At 35.4% G+C, this 21,691-nt stretch overlaps 1 protein-coding gene across 1 annotated transcript; it reads left to right on the top strand.

The window, feature by feature from the left end:
- Nucleotides 1–4,976: 4,976 nt before the first annotated feature.
- On the top strand, nt 4,977–15,769 carry LOC114309385 (Pentatricopeptide repeat (PPR) superfamily protein). The gene is made up of 3 exons (XM_082892454.1): nt 4,977–5,274; nt 10,165–12,770; nt 15,372–15,769. Exon 2 carries the CDS (start codon nt 10,213–10,215, stop codon nt 12,544–12,546), a length of 2,334 nt encoding a protein of 777 aa, XP_082748580.1. The 5' UTR covers nt 4,977–5,274; nt 10,165–10,212; the 3' UTR covers nt 12,547–12,770; nt 15,372–15,769.
- The last annotated feature ends 5,922 nt before the right edge of the window (nt 15,770–21,691 follow it).

Raw genomic sequence — 21,691 nt, 5'->3', positions numbered from 1 at the left:
AAAACCAAAAGGTCCATTATATTTTTGTTTATTTTTTGCTTTTTCGAATTTTTTAATTTTTTTAAATTTTTGGTTCGTCTCGTCGAGCTGAATCTTTTAAAAATTTTTGATTTTAAAAAAAAATCATTAAAGACAAAAATAAATAAATCAAAATCAGATAAGCAAATATCAAACACACGTAAGAAATCTTCAAAATTATATATGTAGATCGGATTTATTTTAAGTGTGAATAAAATTATATTAAATTTAAACTTCTTCTCAATATTTTTTTGAGTTTATAATTTTTTCAAAAATTTAAAATTTTCACTAACCATAGTTTCAATTTATATAGATGATATTCATATTTGTTATCGATTATTACTTAGCAAATATTTGGTTGTTTAAAATGAAAGTAAATTGGAATAAAATGGTCATTGCTTAATCTCATTTTAATGACCATTCACTTATTATTTTGATGAATGATAATTTTATATATAATGTATTTTTTATATATACATTTTGTTAATTAATTAAATATAAGAATAGATATTTGAATGGAATGATCATTTCATTCGAGTTCATTCTAATAAACTAAACACAACATTATAAGAAACAATAGGGTATTTATTCATAAATCCCTCTTCATTTACTTATGTTTTACTTAATTCAAATTATTGTTTTATGTTCCAATAAGCTCTATGGGTGACATAATTATCAAAATACCTCTAATAATAATAGGGAGAAGTTCATATTGACAATGTGAATGATGTGACCATTTACATTGTCAAATTTATTTAATATGAATGTTTATATCACCAAGTTGATAAAGGTTCAAAAAATATTTGTAAAGGTAAAATTATCCATAAAATATCTAAAATATGATAATTAGGATTTGATGGATAAAATATCCAAAATAATAACACTTATTAGAATGCAAGAATATTTTATGAACTAATTGAGTTACAAATAATTTTTTTGTGTGAACGGAATTAAGATATACAAATACTCGAAAGAGGATTTTCTAATATAAATTCTGAAAAAAAATAAATAAATTTGAGCACTCGGGCAAAAAATCAAATCTTGAATTTTCTTTGACAACACGTCCAAGCGTTAATTTATTATAGAGTATTTCTATTAACCCCTACATTTCTTCTTAGAACCCCCACCTCATTCATTTTTTTTTTAATTCCAATTTTGTCCCAATCTAAAATTCTACTTTTACCCTTATTCCTTATCTTCTAACCATAATTTTCCATACTCCAACCCTAATCACCTTCGACAATATCACCATCTCCGACCACCCCTTACCTTCGCAACCACCACTTATTCTGTCGTAATCAACCACCACCTCTATCGACAAGCAACCCCAATCCCTATTGTAGATATGAATAAGAGAAGAGAGATCGACCCATTCAGCACTATGTTGTCGAACTGAAAAGATTTGTTTAGCACTGTGTTATCGAACATTCAGGATTTATTCAGCATTATGTTGCTGTACCCACTCTGCCATCATAACCACTCTATCCATTGCGAGAGAAAGCGAGCAAGAGAGGAAGAGATGAAAACCTAAGGTTTTCAAAAAAAGATAAAAAAGAAAATAGAAAAGAGGGAGAAGGAAGAAGGAAGAAGGAAGAGGGCAAGACATACGACCATGAAATCACTCGCCGTAGCCTGTGATCGTGGTTATAATGGTAGCCATTGTTGATAGGTCTTTCCTTTTGCTCTGTTTCTCACTTATACTTGATTGGAATGTAAGAAAATAGAGAGAGAGAGAGAGAGAGAAGTGGAATGGGGTTAGGATTTGGGTTTGGTTTTGGAGTTAGGGATATAGTTGGTATTAAGGTGGATGTTCAAACAGAAAATGAAGAGATTTCATTTTGCTAGGTGAGGGTTCAAAGAAGTAGGTAGGCCAAAGTAATTAGGTGGGAGCAAATAGCAGCCTTCTTCATTATGTTCATAAAGATAAATTCTCACAAAATAACCAAAATATCCCAAACACCGCCTCTACTCTTTTATTTCTCTCACGGTTCGGTTCAATCCTCAGTCTCTTTCATTGCTAAAAAAAACAAATACACATATATATATATATATCTCTTTCCTACGATTTGTCTGTTGCATCCTCGCCGACGATCTGTCCGTCACATCTTTACTCTCTCTCTCTCATCATTAACCATTAGGTCGGGGGTGGCACAACCGTGATTGGACTCTGTTCGGGTTTTAGATTTATGACGGTGACTTTCAACCATTCTAATCCTAGATCTATGTTGAAAACTGCTGATTCAGACAGCTTCGCAACAAAGAAGAAGATCGAGAGTAGTAACCTTAACATGAAGAAGATCGAAAAGATTTTTTCTAGATCATGGAGGTTTGGGGCGACTCTGACAAGTAGGTCCTCAGTCGCACGATCCTTACCGTAGACATGTTCAACGCTAATGCCAACGGTGGACTTGGAATCAATATCCAACACTAACACTGTTGATTAAACTTTCTGTTACAGTGTTTCAGTTGAACGGTATATCTAATGCTTTAGTTTTTATGTATCTTGGGGAGTGTTTGGGAACGGGAAAAGTATATTTTTCGAGCCTTGCTTTTCATCTTATCACTCCACGACTTCTATTCCTTAGAGATCTACGCTCTCTCTTTTTGCTATAGTTCTATTTTAAGATCAAGCAATTTTTTTTTCTTTCTATCTTCAAAACTTTTAAATTAGTTGTTATTGTTGTTGTTTATGATGATGAAACTGATTGTGTTGAACATATAAGGATGGGCTTGTTGAAGAGGTTGATATCTCTGGTTTGAAGATTTGAATGAAGATCTTGAAATGTGAGTTTGTGAAGCTCTCCAAAATTGAGACAAAAAAAGAGAGACACACACAGATGAGAGAGAGAGAGAGAGAGAGAGAGGAAACCATTGATCTCTGAGATTTTTAGATTTCTTTTTCTATCTTTTGTTATTTATTTATTTTTTTTTCTCTATTTGTTGTTGTTGTTGATGATGAAGAACAAATAAGGTTTAGTTTGGCTTGGTATTGCAACAAATAAGGTTAGTTAGGTTCAACAAATAGGGTTTGGTTTGGCTTGTATTTCAACAGATAGAAAATATATATAAAAATAAATAAATAATATAAATAGATATAGTTTTGACAAATAGATTATAGGAAAAAAAAATTGAACAGATAATAAAATTTGAATAGTAAAGCTATCATATTAACAAAGATAGGTCAACCAAGCAAGAGCGCATAATGAGAAAAAAGTATGGAGGCTTTCCAACAGTAAAGTAATAAAGTAAGATTATGGGCTTGTTCCCAACTATTCAATCTAAGCTGACGAGTCGGCGGGAAAGCCCTTTCTAGTAGACCTTTCATACACACACAGCAGAACGAGACCCTTTCATAAGAAAGGAGTTCTTGTTGCTTTAAAAGAGATCTGGTGAAGAGCATCAGTGAGGTACTAAACACTTTAAAGATTTCCAAAACACAAAATAAGCTATAAAATTAATAAGATGAAATTTTACATCTAAATTATAATCATTTTATTTTTTCTCTCACAAAACTATAAAAAAAGTTAAAAGTTTATTCTAAACGGAACTTTTTTAGTCATGTTAAAATAATCAAAAAAAATTAAAAAATTAGGCTAACAAAGTTCTTCCCAAACGAAGGCTTAATCAATTTGCCAATGTTTATCATCTAAAAGCATCTACATCAGTCTTAATAAATTTTGAGTCAAATTATAACTAAAAAGTAGGGGTGCTTGCAGATCGATTTTTGACGGTTTGGTTTGCAGTTTAGACCTGCTCATGTCTGCGGTTTGGGAAAAAATAAACCCGCAACTGTCCGCAGTACGATTTGTGTGGATAGGGCTAGCGAATGTGCGGGCAGTTGCGATGGTTTGCGAATTGGATTTTTTCCTTGAAAAATTTATTGTTGGGCCTAATTTTTCCCATTTTCTAAATATTATTTTAGACAATAAAATCACATATTTTTTATCATGAAATCATTCTTTTCTAATGAGAAGGAGATCCTTAAAAAGCTCCAAATACCAATAATTACTTTAGAACATCAATTTTAATGAATAAGTTGCACTTTTAGATTAAAAAAAAAAGAATCCAATACTAAATTGCATTTTCAGACTTCTAATTGACTAAATTGTCAACTAGTATGCAGGAATTTGAGAAGTGATGAATAAAATAAATTAAAATTAAAATTTGTAATAGTAAAATTAATAAACAATAATTCCAGTGTAGCTTGAATAAAATTATTATTTAGTAAAATTAATAAACAGTAATTCCAGATATAATGAAAAATTTAGTAAAATTTTGTTCATATCTTGAATAAAATTTCAAATATATATATATATATATTTAGTGCGGGAGGGTGTGAGTGAAACCCGTAACTAACAACAAAGGAATAATCTAAAGCACATCCGACCCTACTCCACACTCGAAACCACCTATTTGTATGCGGTTTGGAGTCGAATAATCCTTTGTCCACCCCTATTACAAAGCTACTTTTCCTTTTTAACTAGTCTTTTTTGTATGTACACACTACATCAGACTCTTTATTTTAAAATTAAATTTTATAAAATATTCATTTTGTATTGTTAAAAAGTAGCCAAAGTAGTACACGAGAAGTTAATTTTATATTATTATATATATGCAGTTTCATATTAAAAAAAATTGTGCCTAGTAGCGATTATCCGACCAAATATCCAAAGTGTATAGGATATATCTATGAAGTTTCATATTCCTAAAATAAAAAATAAAAAAATTGTGCAATAATCGATCATCCGACAAGATGTGCAGCCGAATGACCAACAGGATATCCGGTCACTCTTAAAAATAAATGACAACATATTATATAACTTGTGAGTAGCGTATTACTATATATAACGATGTACTATAGTAAAATTAACCAAAAATTAGTTTAAAATAATTTATTGGGACTCATGAAATAAGAATTTTATAATTTTATTAATTATATTTAATCTAAATTCACATTTATTGAGATTGATGTGAATCCTCTGAGCCACTCAACTCAATTCATCTTGCTCATTTTCTCAAACAATGCTAGTAGATTTGGATTGGACCAACCCGAATCTAGTGGAACCTCGGATCAACCCGAATCCGATTCGTGGCGTTGGTTTGGGGCTCCGATCCGAACGTAGGGTCTGGTTTGGTGCCTCTAAAACCCAAACTTCGGTTCCGAGGAGAGAGGGAGAGGGAGAGGGAAAACAAAAACACAGGACTCCCCAGCTGCTTCTCCAACTCATGGCTTTTCTTTTCCAGAAATTTCAAGAGGTACTCTCTCTCTCTCTCTCTCTCTATATATATATATATATATGTATGTATGCTTTACAAATTTGTTATTAATTTTATTTGATTATTGGTATATATCTATGATTCTTTCTGGACAATGCTTGCAGTTGATTGAAATTGCTTCCAATTCATTTCTCTTTCTCTTTTTGTTTGGTTGAACTACTCATTTTACATTCAAAACTAGTTTAATTGGCATACGCACACATAACTATGAACATCCAAATTAAGGGTTTATTATTATATTTGTTCGTAATGTAAAATCTGATATTTAACTACCTCCAATATGTTTACGACAAGGATTGGACTTTGGGCCTGGAAAATGAATGAATGTACTTACAAATTTACTTCTTTTATTTTCATACACAAATATTTTTGCAGAGCCTTTTAAGCTAATTTCTCAATTTTTTTTTTTTTTTTTGGATCCGAGTACAATAGAAAGAGTAACTATGTTATTAAGCTGAATTTCATGGTTTTGGTCTCTTTTGGATTGAGGCCTCTTGCTTTTTATATGTGGCTATGGTGGTGTGCATTGAGTGGAAAAGTAAGGTTGGTATTTTTTCTGTTGTAATTTGTTAAAATTTGTTTGGGGTAAGTTGATGAAAATGGTTTTGTTTTGAGGAAAACTAGAAGCAACTATAAGGTGGTTGAACTGCTGTTACTTCAAAATTATGAAACATTAGGATTAACAGTGCCACCCAACTACCTCCAACCCCCTTTCATTATCCATGGTATCCTTCCCCATCCACTGCACCCAACCACCTCCAACCGCTATTCATTATCCATGACTTACAGTGCCATTGCCGACACTTATTGCCACAACACTGCCATCATCCACCAACAAAATCCATGTCAAAACCCCCAACAATGCAATGCCACTATTGTAAGTGAAAATTGTGTTAAACCCATGGCTACCCCAATTCCTATCATTACCAAAGAAATCCCCAAATTGATTGAGGTAGCAGAGGAATTCGAGGACGTGAACATGCTGTATCATGTGAGGGAAAGTGGTGGCCAAGGAAGCACGGGTGCGGGTATAAGTACGGTACGGGTACGAGTGCGGGTACGCCGATTCGGCAAAACTCAAAAAAATTACGATACGGGTACGGCTGCTGTACGCCGATATTTTTTTATTTTTTTTTAAATATAATTATTATTAAAGGATCCAACCTACAAATTAAAATTAAATATCAAAACTAAAAAAAGAACTACTCATTTTCCTATAATTTAAATCAATTAAGCGTTAAAAATAATATTTGTGAAATCTCTCACTTTGACATGTTATGCACTGTGAATTTGTGATCATAATTTATTTTTAAAATCTTTCTTTTTGCTCATCAATTTGCTATTTTTATAAGGTGAGACCAAATAAATAACAGGAGACCAAAGAAAGATTTAAAGTTAATTACCAAACAGTAAAGGAAAAAAAATTCTCAATTGGGGCAGGTTGTCAATTGCAATTTGCATAAAACATAAAATTGCATCATTCCCAACAACTACTAATCAACTAATACAGTATCAATTTTTAATGTTTTGTGTATAAACTTTAAAAGTTTGTTATGATTAAAGATTTTATAAAGAAATTCTAGGAGGATCTGAAGCAAAAGCATAATGCATAGTCATACACAGAACTATCCTTTATAGGCCTTGTTATTTTTTTTGGTTCAAATTGCTTTTTAAAAACATCAAAATCATTTGCAGATATGATTATACAATTTATACAGACAGACAGGACAACAGAGAAACATCAAAATTACTGATTTGCAAGGGTACCAAAAAAAAAAAAATAATAATAATAATAATTGCTAATCTGCAAGGGCAGGAAAAAAAAAAAAAAAAAAAAAAAGAAAAAGATTGGCCCTGGCATACCTATGGCGTACCCACGCCGTACCCATGGCATACCCGTGGCGTACCCATGCCGTACCCGAATAAACCAAATGTACCGGACCCTCTTTTGCCGTACCCGGTACGCGTACCGGCACCCGGTAAGTACCCGGTACTTGTACGGCACTATTTTTGGAGTACCCGTGCTTCATAGGTGGTGGCCCAGTAATTTAACTTTAAACTTAGCAAATCTTACATCACTTAAGCTAACATCAAAGTTTGTAAGTATTTGTGAGTAAGATCTGCTACAAGGGGTTCCCACTGTCCTCCCCTCCAACCCTTAACTGCTAACTCCCACATTTTCCTGCCACCCCTCATACTTCATTCACCCTCTCCTGCCACCCCCAATCCTCTCCCACTCTCCCCGCCTCCCCTACCCTCTACCTTTACTCATCCATCCTCCCTTGCAATCCCCACCTCCATTCCACTCACAACCACCACTGAATTGCGAATCGAATCCAATCGACTCGTGAATCGTAAAGATTCACTCACTTTTTCTAAATTACTTAAAAACATTCATTTACACATTTAGATGTTAAATATATCTTATGAATACGAAATATTTAGACTTAAATCAATGAAAATGTTATTTTGAATGATAATCACGTAGTTTAATAGGTAAGAACTTAACAAAGGTTCATATGTAAGATCGTCATTTTATTTTTTAGATATTTCTTATCAAAAGATAATAACCAAATAGACAAACTATCAATTTCTAAAGTAACAATAATTAACAACGATGTTGATTTTTGGACAATAAGTATACATATTTTTCTAAGTAACAGTGAGCAAATAATAAGAAAGAATTATTTAGAATCTTTTATTTTAAAACCTAAAACATTTTAGAAGGTATACCTGATCTCACATATGTAATATTCGATTATATTCAATTTAATAAAATAGCAATAAATAATTCATAGTGTTACTTTAATTTTAAACATCTTTAGAAGATGTATTATGTTTTTTTAGGGGAGAAAAAAATGAGAAGAAAGGTTAAAAATATGTTGGGTCTGATTGAATATGATTGGATCCTATTAAAAACTCCATGATCATTATAATAATAACAAATCATGTATATATGTTAGTTATTTTGATATTAAACGCTATTAGTAGTTGTATTATATCATTTTCACTAAAAAGATAGAGAAAAAAAAAAAGTCGAAAATATGTCAGACACAATAATTTCAAAAATTGTATGAATCATAAAAAGTGAATCGAATCGTGAATTGATTATGAATCATGCGATTCAATAGAGATTCACTTCCAAAATAGATTCACCCATAAATTCTTATCAATTTTGCAAAAATTGTGAATCGAATTATGAATCGAATTGCGAATCATAAGATTCTGATAACAAAGCAACCACTACATTCACCATTGTAGCCATCCTCCAAATAACCACAAGTTTTAACACAAAAAATTTGATAAACAAACCATTCTAGAGAGATGCAACCCCTCAATCGTAGCAACCAATACACCTCCACCCAATATCATTGCAGACCATTGTTAGCCATACCCCTCTTTTTCTTCTTTGTTTTCTTCCATCATAGCACATCTCATTATTTTTAGGGTTGGGGGGTTAGGTTTGGGTTATTAAGCTTAAAATTGGTATTTTAGAAGTTTTGGATGATGATGTCATTAAAATTCGTTAGTTGATGGTGGATTAATAGGGGATATTATATTTCATAAACTTGGGTGGTATTTACCCAAAATTTTATAAATTTATGGTAAAAATGAAGATTTTTACTTGCTTTTGAAGAATAAAATTAGTTGGAGAGAAAAATAATGAATAGTATGATTGGTGTAGATGTGTATGATTGACGTATACATAATGACCACCTGATGGGTTGGGCAATCTAAAGTGAGGGCCACCCGTAATTTTATGCACAAATTGTCACTAGTTAGAATTTGTATAGGAAATGACTAAGAAGTATGGACACAGACAGATGATGCGACATGACACGGATACGACATAGACATGTTGACATGCCAATTTTCAAAAAATATAGGATATGCCATGTGGGGACACGTATGAAATATATAATTTTATATATTTATTATATGTTATTGTTGGCTTTTTTGGCTTTCGAAGGCTAGAAATATAATTAGAACGTGCTAGCAAGGATTAATAAGTCCTTACAAAAATCATAAATGCCAACCAATTAACCAGACGATTGCTTCGAAATTCTTTCTGCCTCAATGAAGAGGACTTTGACTAGTGATTTGTGTAGGAGAAAATATAGAAGAACTAACACAAAAGTAAAAGGAGGGAGAAAACAATGTCAAATACATAAATTTTTTCTAGCAATAATAACCTTATCATAAAAAGTAAAAAATTTAAAACTTTACTAAAAGTATTTGTAAAATCAGCTCAAAAAAAAAAAATATTTGGATATTATTTGTCATCATTAAATAACAATAAATATTAATATGACAAATTTATATACAATACTTTATTATCATTTCATGTGTCACCGTTTTTCACGGTGAACTCTTTAATGCTTCCTTCACTGCCGACCGTTTGTGCAGGTAAACTCCTTTGCTTCTACCCAAATTCCTTCAGTGGGTTTTGCTTAAATAGTGCATGTCAGGTGTTTGATAAATTGACCCTTTGGGTCAACCCTGGACCTGGTACTGTTGTTGGGTTTGTCAGATTCAGTGATTTCTTTCCGTTTACTAAATTTCCAGGTTTTTATTGAAAAAAAAAAAAAAAAGTTAGGATTTGATTTGTTACTTGGTTTTTTTTTTTTTTTTTTTTTTTTTTTCTTCTATGTTATTTATAATTATTACTGTTTTCTTTTGATACGATTTGAAGTCTTCTTGTATGATTCGACAATGGAAAGCTCCAATTCATTGTAACAACAATAACCACAGTGCTAGGTCCATAATTTGTTTGTGTTTTATTCAATTATATGCACATATGTGCTTTGTCTTGATGCTGTTCGATAAAATGCCTGAATGATGTTGGCCTTGTCTGTCCATACTTTGCAGATTCTTATCTGTTTTTGTTAAAGCTGTGGTGGTTAATATTTGGAGAAAATGCTACCTCTTAGAAAGCTGGGTTATCACTTTGCTACTTCAGCTTCTTGTTCTGCTCTATTCTGGATCTTTTCTTGTAGTAGTATCAAGGTTTCAAGGTCCATACACCAATTTGTATTTGTTGGGTCCTCACAGAACAAGTTAAACATGCAAAGTACTGTGTTGGGATGTCAGCATGAAGGGTTCGAACGTTCTTTACAATCATTTTGTTCCTTAGCTGGAACCATCCTGGTTCAGGCTAGAGATATAGGTAAAATATGCATGGAACTAGAAAATGCAATTGAAGAACATAGATTCAATGATGCTTGGAAGTTACATGAGTTGCATACGCAAATGGAGGGTTTCCCTAGAAAATCCGTTGTGAACAAATTTTTAGCGAGTTTCACGGAAAGCCTAGACACCCATTGGCTTGAGAAGGCTTATGGATTGGTGGAACAAGCTTTTGAGGAGAGCAAACAGAACTTGTTAGAGAAAGATACTCTAATTTATCTTGCTTTTGGTCTTGCAAGATGTGGGTTACCTGTTCCTGCATCAACTGTTTTGAGGAAGTTGGTAGAAACAGAACAATTTCCCCCGGTGGCTGCTTGGTCTGCTATCTTGGCTCACATGTCACAAACCGGTCCCGGAGCTTACCTTGCTGCAGAGTTGGTTATTGAGATGGGTTACTTGTTCCAAGATGGGCGGGTTGATCCACGTAAAAAGAGTAACGCTCCTTTGATTGCTATGAAGCCTAATACAATCGCATTTAACATTGCTTTGGCGGGTTGTCTTCTATTCAAAACTACTAGGAAAGCAGAGCAGCTTCTTGATATGATGCCTCGAATTGGTGTCAAAGCTGATGCGAATTTGTTGATCATTATGGGTCATATTTATGAACGAAATGGGCGAAGAGAAGAGCTCAAGAAGCTTAAGAGACACATCGATGAAGCCCATAACCTAAGTGATGTTCAGTTTCGGCAATTCTATAATTGTTTGCTTACGTGCCATTTGAACTTTGGGGATCTAGAATCTGCATCGAATATGGTTCTGGAAATGCTCCGAAAGGCAAAGGAAGCACAAAATTCTCTTGCTGCTGCTACACTTGTCTTTGAAGCTGCTAGAAGTGACAGAACATCCTCTGCTGAACAAGTTTTGATCCATAGAAAAACAGATGAATTAGAGAATGGTCGATTAGGTCAGTGCCATTCCATATCTTTTGAAGATTTTTCCAGAGACCGGAAATTTTTGAAACTTGAGGCTGAGGCTAAAGAATTGCTTGGTATTCTACTAGTGAAGTTGCAGAGGCAAGTGGAATTGATCACGACTGAACGTGGTATTCTACAACCAACTGAAAGAATTTATGTGAAATTGGTCAAGGCGTTCTTGGAAGCTGGCATGACGAAGGATTTGGCTGAGTTTCTAATTAAGGCTGAGAAAGAGGACTCCCCGGTTTCCATTGATGATTCAGTCTTGGTTCATGTCATTAATTTGTGCATTTCACTCGGATGGTTAGATCAAGCACATGACCTTCTAGATGAAATGCGTTTGGCGGGTGTTAAAACCGGATCTTCCGTCTATGCCTCTCTCCTGAAAGCATATTGTAAAGCAAATCGAGCAGGAGAGGTGTCATCACTCCTACGAGATGCTCGCAAAGCGGGGATCCAATTAGATTCAAGCTGTTATGAGGCACTAATGCAGTCCCGGGTGCTTCAAAAAGATACTCAGGGGGCCCTTAATCTGTTCAAAGAAATGAAAGAAGCTAAATTACCAAGAGTGGATCATCAAGAATTTGAGATGTTGGTGAAGGGATGTGCAGAGAGTGGTGAAGCAGGTTTGATGGCAAAGCTCTTGCAGGAAATTAAGGAAGGCCAAAGAGTAGATTGTGGAGTTCATGATTGGAACAATGTAATCCATTTTTTCTGCAAGAAGAGATTGATGCAAGATGCTGAGAAGGCTCTTAAGAAGATGACGAACTTAGGGCATGTCCCAAATGCTCAAACTTTCCATTCTATGGTCACTGGGTATGCTGCTATAGGGGGCAAATATACAGAAGTAACAGAACTATGGGGTGAAATGAAGTCTTTGGCTTATTCGACAACAATGAAGTTTGATCAGGAACTGTTGGATTCTGTACTTTACACATTTGTGCGAGGTGGATTCTTCATTCGAGCAAATGAAGTTGTGGAGATGATGGTGAGAGGGAAAATGTTCGTTGACAAGTACAAGTACCGCACCCTTTTCTTGAAGTACCACAAAACACTCTATAAGGGCAAGGCTCCAAAATTCCAGACAGAATCTGAATTGAAAAGGAGAGAAGCAGCATTGACCTTCAAGAAATGGGTGGGCTTATGTTGACCCTCAGCATTGACCTTCCCTTCGTCTCTCTCTCACCTCTCTCTCTCTCTTAGCACCATTGATGCTCAACCTTTGAGCTTCGAATGGGAGTCCTTAGAGTGAGATTTTGTAAAAGTTTTGTAAATGAAAGTTGGAGAGCTCATCGTATTCTTCGCAGTGGTAGTCTCGGATAAAAAATCCGACGAGGTCTGCATTTTCGGATTTGCTTCTCTTCATTATTTGAGGTAGGACTTTCTTCATATTATTGCTTTAAATCCATGTTAGGAATATTTTGAGAAAATATATCATGACAAAAGGTATTACATATATTATTCTCAGATTTTTGTTTGAATAATTTTTGAAAGAAAATTATGTTGAAATGTTAAGAATATTCACTATGTTTGGTTCCATTTTTTCAAAAACAGTTTTTAGAAAATTCTACTTTCTTATTTTCCGTATTTATTTTGTTTTTACTGAATTTTTTTAATATTTTAAGAATTTTTTTTTTTACTTTTTAGACATGCCTAACATAATTATACTTAAAAAGTAAAAAATTTGTGAAAAAAACCTTTTAAAAATTCACTAAATACTAAAAATATAAAAAAAAATACGAAAATTATGTACATTTTTTTGTATTTTTATGTATTTATTAATTTTTTAAAATATTTTTTCACAAATTTTTTACTTTTTAGATACATCTAAGTAAGGTGCATCTAAAAAAGTAAAAAAAAATGTTTAAAATGTTAAAAATATTCACTAAAAACAAAAAAATACGAAAACAAAAAAACTTAGTTTTCAAAAAACTTAATCCAAAAAACTCAAACCAAACACACTGATTGGTATTTTGAAATTGATTTGGAAAAATTATCTTGTGTTGGTAATATTGGTTAAAAATGCGAAAGCAAATTTAATATTTGTATGATTTGTATCTACATCATATTATGATTAGATAGTTTATTTTGAGAAAAATAATGTTGAAATATTATCTCATCTTTGATTTTTGAAATTTATTTTTGAGAAAAATAAATTGATGTTGATGAATATTGTGTAAATTGTCAAGTTGGAATTATAAAGTTGTTTTGGGATTAAAAACTCTAAAAGTATTGTATTCATGATATTTTATGAATGGTGATGTATTGATGATTGGGTTTTGTTCATTTTTGTAAAAATGAAAATATGAAATATGGACTTTTGAACTCCCAACCTTAAAAAGTGTACTCTTGTGCATATTTTATGATTTTTGATGTAAATATCATATTGATTAGTTAATTTTAGAGAAGTTGTGAAAATTATTATTGTAGAGAATTTGGGAAAAATTAACTATTTGAGTAGCTTGGCATGAAATATGGTCATGTTTGAAAGATGAGTCATGTTAAAGTTATGTTTGATATTATTTCTTTGGAAAATTGTGAATATAATGAACTTACTAATTTAGTGGATTAAATTAGTTTGGTTAATATTTTATATCATTCGTAATTAAAAGTGTGTTACTGGGTTTATTTCTTAACTTTTAATATTATGGAATTAAAAATGGCAAAGTTGACCAAGTATGAGATTTGGAGAAAATAAGTAAGATTAAGTTGTTTGGTGTGAAACATGGTTGAACTAAGATTATTAGTTAAGTTGATGTGATTTGATATTTGGTCACTAGTTTTACTAGTTGAGTTATGTTATTATAATAATTTCATACCTCAAATTCATAGATGAGATATTTAAATTGTTTTGGCAATTTTTAACAAGAAAAGAAAAGAATGTGATTTTAGCTCATTTGGAGCAAATGGATGTTTTGGATTAAAACGATAATGAATTATCAAAGCTTTTATTTATTTATTTATTTTCCTTGGATCAACTTGATGAGATTAATGTTGATAATTGAAAAGTGAACACTCGTGTTATATTTTATAACTATAGTCAAAAGAGGATTTTGATATGATTAACTAAGTGTTGGAAAGTATATGGAAATATTAAGAGATTTTTATGCTATTCATTGCTTTAAGAGGTTTTATTCTTGGCTATCGGTGGAGGATGGTAGTGGTTGTTGTATAATGAATAGTATGCGATATGTGTTGTGATTTACTTGCGTAATTTAGAATGATGTGGAAACATTGTGAGATTGAGTAATTACGTTATTAGATGAGAATGAATGGAAGCAATTGGAAATGCATATTGTGGAAGTGTGATTATGCTATATAAAGGTAACGCAATCCTTCCGGATAGCAACGGATAAAGCAAGCTAATGTGCTATGTAGAGGTAATGCGTTCTTTCCGGTTAGCACCTAATAAAGCAGGCGGATGTGCTATATAGAGGTAATGCGTTCCTTCCGGTTAGCACATGGTAAAGTAGGTTGTGCTGTCTAGAGGTAATGCGTTCCTTCCGGCTAGCAACCGGTAAAACAGGTAGATGTGGGGCTTGGTGATATCACAAGAAGTTTATTTTATTATGACATGTTATTACTAATGTGTGTATATGTGTTGTAATGAGTGCCCAGTTGTCCCTCTGTGCTTATGATCAGAAAATGTGGGTGATGTCTTGGAATATTATGGATTGTGGTAGTTTGTTGATTGATTGTCCACTTAAATTAACTATCATGAGCTAATTAAATGAGATATGTGTATGTTTATTGATAGCTTGTTAATTGTGAATTTGTTTAAGTTCATCGACATGAGTTAATTAAACAAATGGATTGGAATTGATGCCTTCCTAATAATCATTATAACTTGTGGATTCATTTAACTAGTATGAGTCATTTAGATGAAATGTATTTGACGCTTTGTTACAGAGGTGTTTTGATTTTTGCTTTTACTTAAATTCTTTCAATTAATGATGATGGATGTGAACTATGCAGGAAACTTTGTGAGGTTGGAATAAGATATTTGGAAGATGGTAGCAAAGTCAGAGTTTCCCAAGGAATAGGAGCATTACCATCCATAATTCCTCATGCTGAGATCCTAAAGATAAAGATCATACCTACCCTATGGTCAGTATTGGCCAGTCTTATTACCGATACATGTGACCTCGCGTGTATAATTTTTAGTTCATGATTGTACAATTCTGCTCATGTATTACCCATATATATATATATATATATATATTCTGCTCATTTATTGGTGATGTTGGAAAGGATGTTTGATTCTAAAACTGAGAAGGCATGCTGGATCTATAAATCTGTCTTTCCTCAGTTTCGTTGGAAACATCTAACATAATGAAAAATGTTGCAGATGAATGTCTGTCAGTTTTTATTTATTTGTACTTTGATTTAATGAGATTTGTAAAAATATATGTATTATTGATTGATTGATATCTGATTGATGTATTGATGTGTAAATTACAGATGGTGAGGTACTCATTATATAGGAGAGGATTGGGGAGTAGGTGAGTGTGTGTGGTAGGTGAGTTGAGTGGAGGTGGTAGGTGATGATATATTTTAACAGCCCCCCGCAAACTCAAGGAGGATAGAAACTAACCAACTTGAGTTTGGAGAGAGGAACAAAACAAGAAAATACATAAAAATAAAAAAAGAAAAGGGTAGGAGACACTGTATGGTCGTGTCAGACCGTTGGTGAAGACACTGAAAGGTGGTGCCATAACGTTGTAGAGGACACTGGATTGTGGTGTCATAACGTTGTAGAGGACACTGGATGGTGGTGTCATAACGGTGTAGAGGACACTGTATGGTGGTATCATAACGTAGTAGAGGACACTGTATGCTAACCGGAATCAAATGTCGGGACAGTTTATGGGGTCATGTCGGACCGTTGTAGATGCTAACCGGAATCAAATGTCGGGACAGTTTATGGGGTCATGTCGGACCGTTGAAAAAGGCTAACCGAAATCAAATGTCGGGACAGTTTATAGGGTCATGTCGGACCGTTGGAGATGCTAACCGGAATCAAAGGTCGGGACAGGTTATAGGGTCTTGTCGGACCGTTGAAGATGCTAACCGGAATCAAATGTCGGGACAGTTTATAGGGTCATGTCGGACCGTTGAAAAAACTAACCGGAATCAAATGTCGGGACAGTTTTATGTGGTCATGTCGGACCGTTGGAAAAGCTAACCGGAATCAAATGTCGGGACAGTTTATAGGGTCATGTCGGACCGTTGAAAAAACTAACCGGAATCAAATGTCGGGACAGTTTATGGGGTCATGTCGGACCGTTGAAAAAACTAACCGGAATCAAATGTCGGGACAGTTTATGGGGTCATGTCGGACCGTTGGAAAAGTTGCACCCTCAAAAGGTGTGCCCAATTTTTCAAAAGGCGTGCCATCAAAAGGCGTGCCCACTTTATCAAATGTCGGGACAGTTTATGGGGTCATGTCGGACCGTTGGAAAAGTTGCACCCTCAAAAGGTGTGCCCAATTTTTCAAAAGGCGTGCCATCAAAAGGCGTGCCCACTTTATCAAAAGATGTGCCATGAAAAGGCGTGCCAATTTGTCGGGCGGCAAAAGGCGCGCGATGCGCGTGGCTGGCCCTGGCTATTTAAAACAAGGTTGAGGCGAAGGCTGTGCATACGAGTCTGAAACCTCTGAACGCTCGGAGAGCTTGTCTCTGCAAATCTCGAAACACCCGGAAACCAACCCTTCTCTGAAACACTTAGCAACTCAAAAACATGGCCTCTTCTTCCCGTCCAGTTACCCAGAACCTGCTCACGCTCTTTCCAGAACTGAACGAGCCCACAAGAGAAATAACTGGTGCGGTGGCCAGTGAACCGCAACCAAACACCTCTGGTTTTGCTCCATTGAACTTTCCGATGCGGTCGGTGGAGCAAAAAATGGCGATGCAAACTGATATTGAGGCTAATCAGTATACTCTGAAGTCATGCGTGGAAACCATGACGGCGGTCACAAATTTGTCGAACCGGCTGCAGAGTAGGACAAATGAGGTGCAGCATGTAAACTCCCAGCTGGCTCTGCTCCAACGCATGTATAAGGATGCGCGAGCAGAGATAAGCGTGCTAAGGGCAGAAAACAAGGAGCTGAAGCGGAAGGCCACCGTGATGTTCCGATTTGGAGGGCCGCCATATGCTGCAGTGGAGGAGCAGGGAGGAGGCAACTTGCTTGGTGGTCTAGGAAGCACGGAGGCAACACCGTCAAGGGCCGCTCAGGACGGAGACAAGAAGAAGAGACCGGCGACAGAGTAGAGAAGAAAAAATCCCGCCTGTGGATGTGGGTGTTTGGGTTTGGTTTTTTTTTTTTTTTTTTTTTTTTGCTGTAAAAGTGTGATCGGGGTTGATCCCCAATATGAATAAAATATGGGTGTTGTGCAAATATGAAAATTGGTTTGGTTTTTTTTTTTTTTTTTTTTTTTTTTTTTTTAAGAATAATAATAATAAATAAAATGAAGTGTGGGATAAAGGTGAAGAAAAGTTTCGGAAGGTTAAAGTAATAAAAAATAAAGTAATAAAAAAAGGAGATTCAAAGGTGTTGGGCGGTTCCTACCACTAAGGGAAAAAGAAGATGATGGGTGTGCAAAATAGTGTGTAGTGCGTGTCTTTGTCAAAAGGAGAAGTAAAAGAAATAAAAAAAAATATGAGTGGGGAACAAGAGTGCGTGTAGACAAGCCCACGTGAGGCAAAATCAATTAATCATGACACAGCAGCGGGAACATAGAGAGCAAAGCATAATGCATCATCCACTTGAAAAGAAAAGGCTCGTCCCCGGCCAAAAGGCTAACAGGTATAAGCGGCAGCAGAATAGATTTCTCATGCACTTGGTATGAGAATAAATAGAATGAGAGAGAACTATTGAGCAACCCATAAAGGAAGTCTTGGTTGCTTGGAGCCCGTATTTGTTGAATCATCGATGGCAGACAGGCAGAAATAGGTGCCTCAAAACTGAGAAGCTTCAGAGATGGTACTGTGAGCAATCTTTTCCACTTTATAAGTACTGATGAGGTGCACCAAAAGTTAGCCACATAATCCTCATAAATACCCCTTTCAAATGGGGCTAGACGGGAGAGAACCTTAGATCTCGTGGCGTCGGGACGATTCAGAGGGAGTTGGCTGGACTCCTCAGATCCGTCGGCGGCGGTGGTGGCCGCGACACCGCTGACGGAGGTGGCGCCACTCTAGGAGAGCGGTGTGGAGGGGCAGTTGAGGAGAGGAGTGGTTGAGAATGGACCACGGTGACTCGAACCATCAGCGCGGAGTCGCTGCTGCCAATATCCACCTCCGCGAACAGTGGTCCGTCGGTGGCTGGTGCAGGGAGAGAGAGATGTCAGCGGCGGAGATGAAGCTGCAGGTGGTGGTGGAGAAGTGGATGACGGCAGCGAGGTGGTGTTGGTCGAATCACGGCTGAAGGCAGTGGTCCTCAAGGGAGTGCAAAGCAAGATGGTACCTGGGTTGGTTTTGATGGATGAAAATCCGGCATGCAGAAATAGTTGGAAGATGAGAGGTCCGGCGGGCGGCCAAGGCGAGGCTGCCGCCCGCCGGTGAAGCGAAAATACTAGGTTCTTTAACCTTGCTCTGATACCATGTAAAAATATATGTATTATTGATTGATTGATATCTGATTGATGTATTGATGTGTAAATTACAGATGGTGAGGTACTCATTATATAGGAGAGGATTGGGGAGTAGGTGAGTGTGTGTGGTAGGTGAGTTGAGTGGAGGTGGTAGGTGATGATATATTTTAACAAGATTTTATTTATGCACTCTTAGGGATCAAAATCAAGAAAGATATTTTAAACAGAGTTCTATTGTTAGAGTTTACATAGAAGTGACAAAAAGGAGCAAGGAATTTGTTTGCTTCTTCTGAGAAATTTAAATTAAAAAGAACTAGCCTTGATGAAAAATTATGAATGTTATTCTTTGGTATCTGGCTATAATTTTTGAGGAAATATCAATGGTATTTGGTGAAAGAAATATAAATTTAGTTGAGAATTTATAATAATTGCAAAACTGGTGGAAGAGGAAATATAATTTCAAAGTGATGGAATCTCTCTCTCTCTCTCTCTCTCTCTCAAATTGTACTATGTTAGTAAAGTTATATTACAATTAAAGGGGTCGCTGCTGTTCCATCAGCTCGAATTCCTGACCCTCACCACACTCTAAAGTGTGGCTATAAGACCATTGGGCCAAACCCAATGTCTACACTCTCTCTCTTTTCCTTTCCCTTCTTCGTTTCTTCTTTTGTAAAACACTAACTAGTCTCTCTCTCTCTCTCTCTCTCTCTCTCTCTCTCTCTTCGAGATTGTAGTATGCTAGTAAAGTTATATTACAATTAATGGGGTCATTGCTATGGCTACAAGACCACTGGGCCAAACCCAAGGTCTACACTCACTCTCTTTTCCTTTCCTTTCTTCGTTTCTTCTTTTGTAAAACACTAACTGCTCTCTCTCTCTCTCTTCAAAATTGTAGTATGCTAGTAAAGTTCTATTACAATTAAAGGGGTCGTTACTGTTCCATCAGTTCGAGCTTCTAATCTTTCCCTCGCCACACTCTAAGGTGTGGCTACAAGACGACTGGGCCAAACCCAACGTCTACACACTCTCTCTTTTCCTTTTCCTTTTTTGTTTCTCCTTTTGTAACACACTAAACAATTAAACATTGACTGTTGACGCTCACTGCAAATTCCTCACTGCCACTAGTAGCCTTTCTTTCTACCTTCCACCCCAACCCCACCCCATCACCAACCCCGACCCCCTTCCATACCCTACTTCGCCAACTCCATTGCACACCATCCTCCATATTCCTCTTTGCCACCCCTATCGCTCTGCTCGCCACTCTTAGTATATCTTCTCACCTAACAACCATTTTATCCAACCCCATCACCAACCCCGACCCCCTTCCATACCCTACTTCGCCAACTCCATTGCACACAATCCTCCATATTCCTCTTTGCCACCCCTATCGCTCTGCTCACCACTCTTAGTATATCTTCTCACCTAACAACCATTTTATCCAACCCTCTAGTCCCTTCTTATCATGATACCACACCTCTAACCATATTGTTGCAACATTGTGCTCAATGCAAATGCCACTTATGTTTAGTACAAATGCAATTTATGTGCAGTAATAATGACAAGTGTGACAAACCATATAATTTGCACTTGCACCCAGTGTAGATGTTGTACTTGCACTAGACACATATTTCACTTGTACCTGTATACATATTACATATTGCATTTGTATCAATATGTTTTACAATAGAAGGGATTGGGAGTATGAGATCACAAAGGGAAGGAGACTTGGAATGGTTGTGGTGGTTGGGATAAACGGGTTGCTGGGTAGAGAAAAGAAAGAATGGAGGGGCTAGGGTGGTGATGGTGGTGGTTGGGAAAGGTGGAAGAGGGAATAATGGAGTGGTAGTGGAGGGTTTTGTTGTGGTTGCTGATGGGGGTAGCTAGCAATAGTGATTGCAAAGGTAAAGAAAGGGGACATTTTTGTCTCGTTAATTTGAGATTCCATGATACTAATGTTATTGCGCACCATTTGATGTTATTTTGCAACATTTAATATGTATTGATATTATTTGCTCCATTTTCCACCGTATTAATATTTACACTTCAGGTAATTGATTTTTGTAAGCTATCTCGAATGTACCTTGTATGTACCTGTTGGTGAAAATTTGGTTTAGGCCCAATTTGACAGTGATTGATCAACAAATTTTTACAAATTTTAAGTAAGCACAAATAAAAATCAGGCTTTGTGGTTGAGTTTTATGCCTTAAACAGATTAAGCTTCCTTGGAGGTAAATAAGTAAAAGAAAACAAAGCAGAACAGAATAGAATATGTATTTATTCAATTAAATTGTCACTTGTTATTAGTTACACGAACTAAAACAAGACCAAATAAATGAAAAAAATACAGCAATCGACAAAGAGAAGAAGAATGTGGGTTGGAAAACTATCACTTAAGGCCATGTTTGTTTGGGCGGACTGGATCAGCATTCCCATGACTAATAGTTCTAGGACTACGAATCCGTTGGATTATGTATCCTATCTTAACTAATAGTCAAGTTTAAAATAATTAGTCTGTACTTCAATTGTTTAACCAAACATCGGATTAATAATTTTATTGGATTATTAGTCCAATCCCAAGCTCATGTCCACCCAAACAAACATGGCCTTAATCTACTCCTAAAATGGCTAACTTAAACTACTCCTAAATAATTCTTCATGAGTCATAAGTGGTTGTGGATTGTTTTTTCTTTGCACCCAGCTCTC

This window comes from Camellia sinensis, chromosome 10, assembly GCF_055761805.1.
Source record: "Camellia sinensis isolate YWXY chromosome 10, ASM5576180v1, whole genome shotgun sequence".
Classification (NCBI taxonomy): Eukaryota; Viridiplantae; Streptophyta; class Magnoliopsida; order Ericales; family Theaceae; genus Camellia; species Camellia sinensis.
The sequence above is the reverse complement of the archived record's forward strand: the minus strand, read 5'-3'. Positions and strand labels throughout refer to the sequence as shown.

What these genes read in the sequence shown, in the direction of transcription:
- LOC114309385 (XM_082892454.1), top strand. Translation starts at nt 10,213, where the DNA reads ATGCTACCTCTTAGAAAGCTGGGTTATCACTTTGCTACTTCAGCTTCT.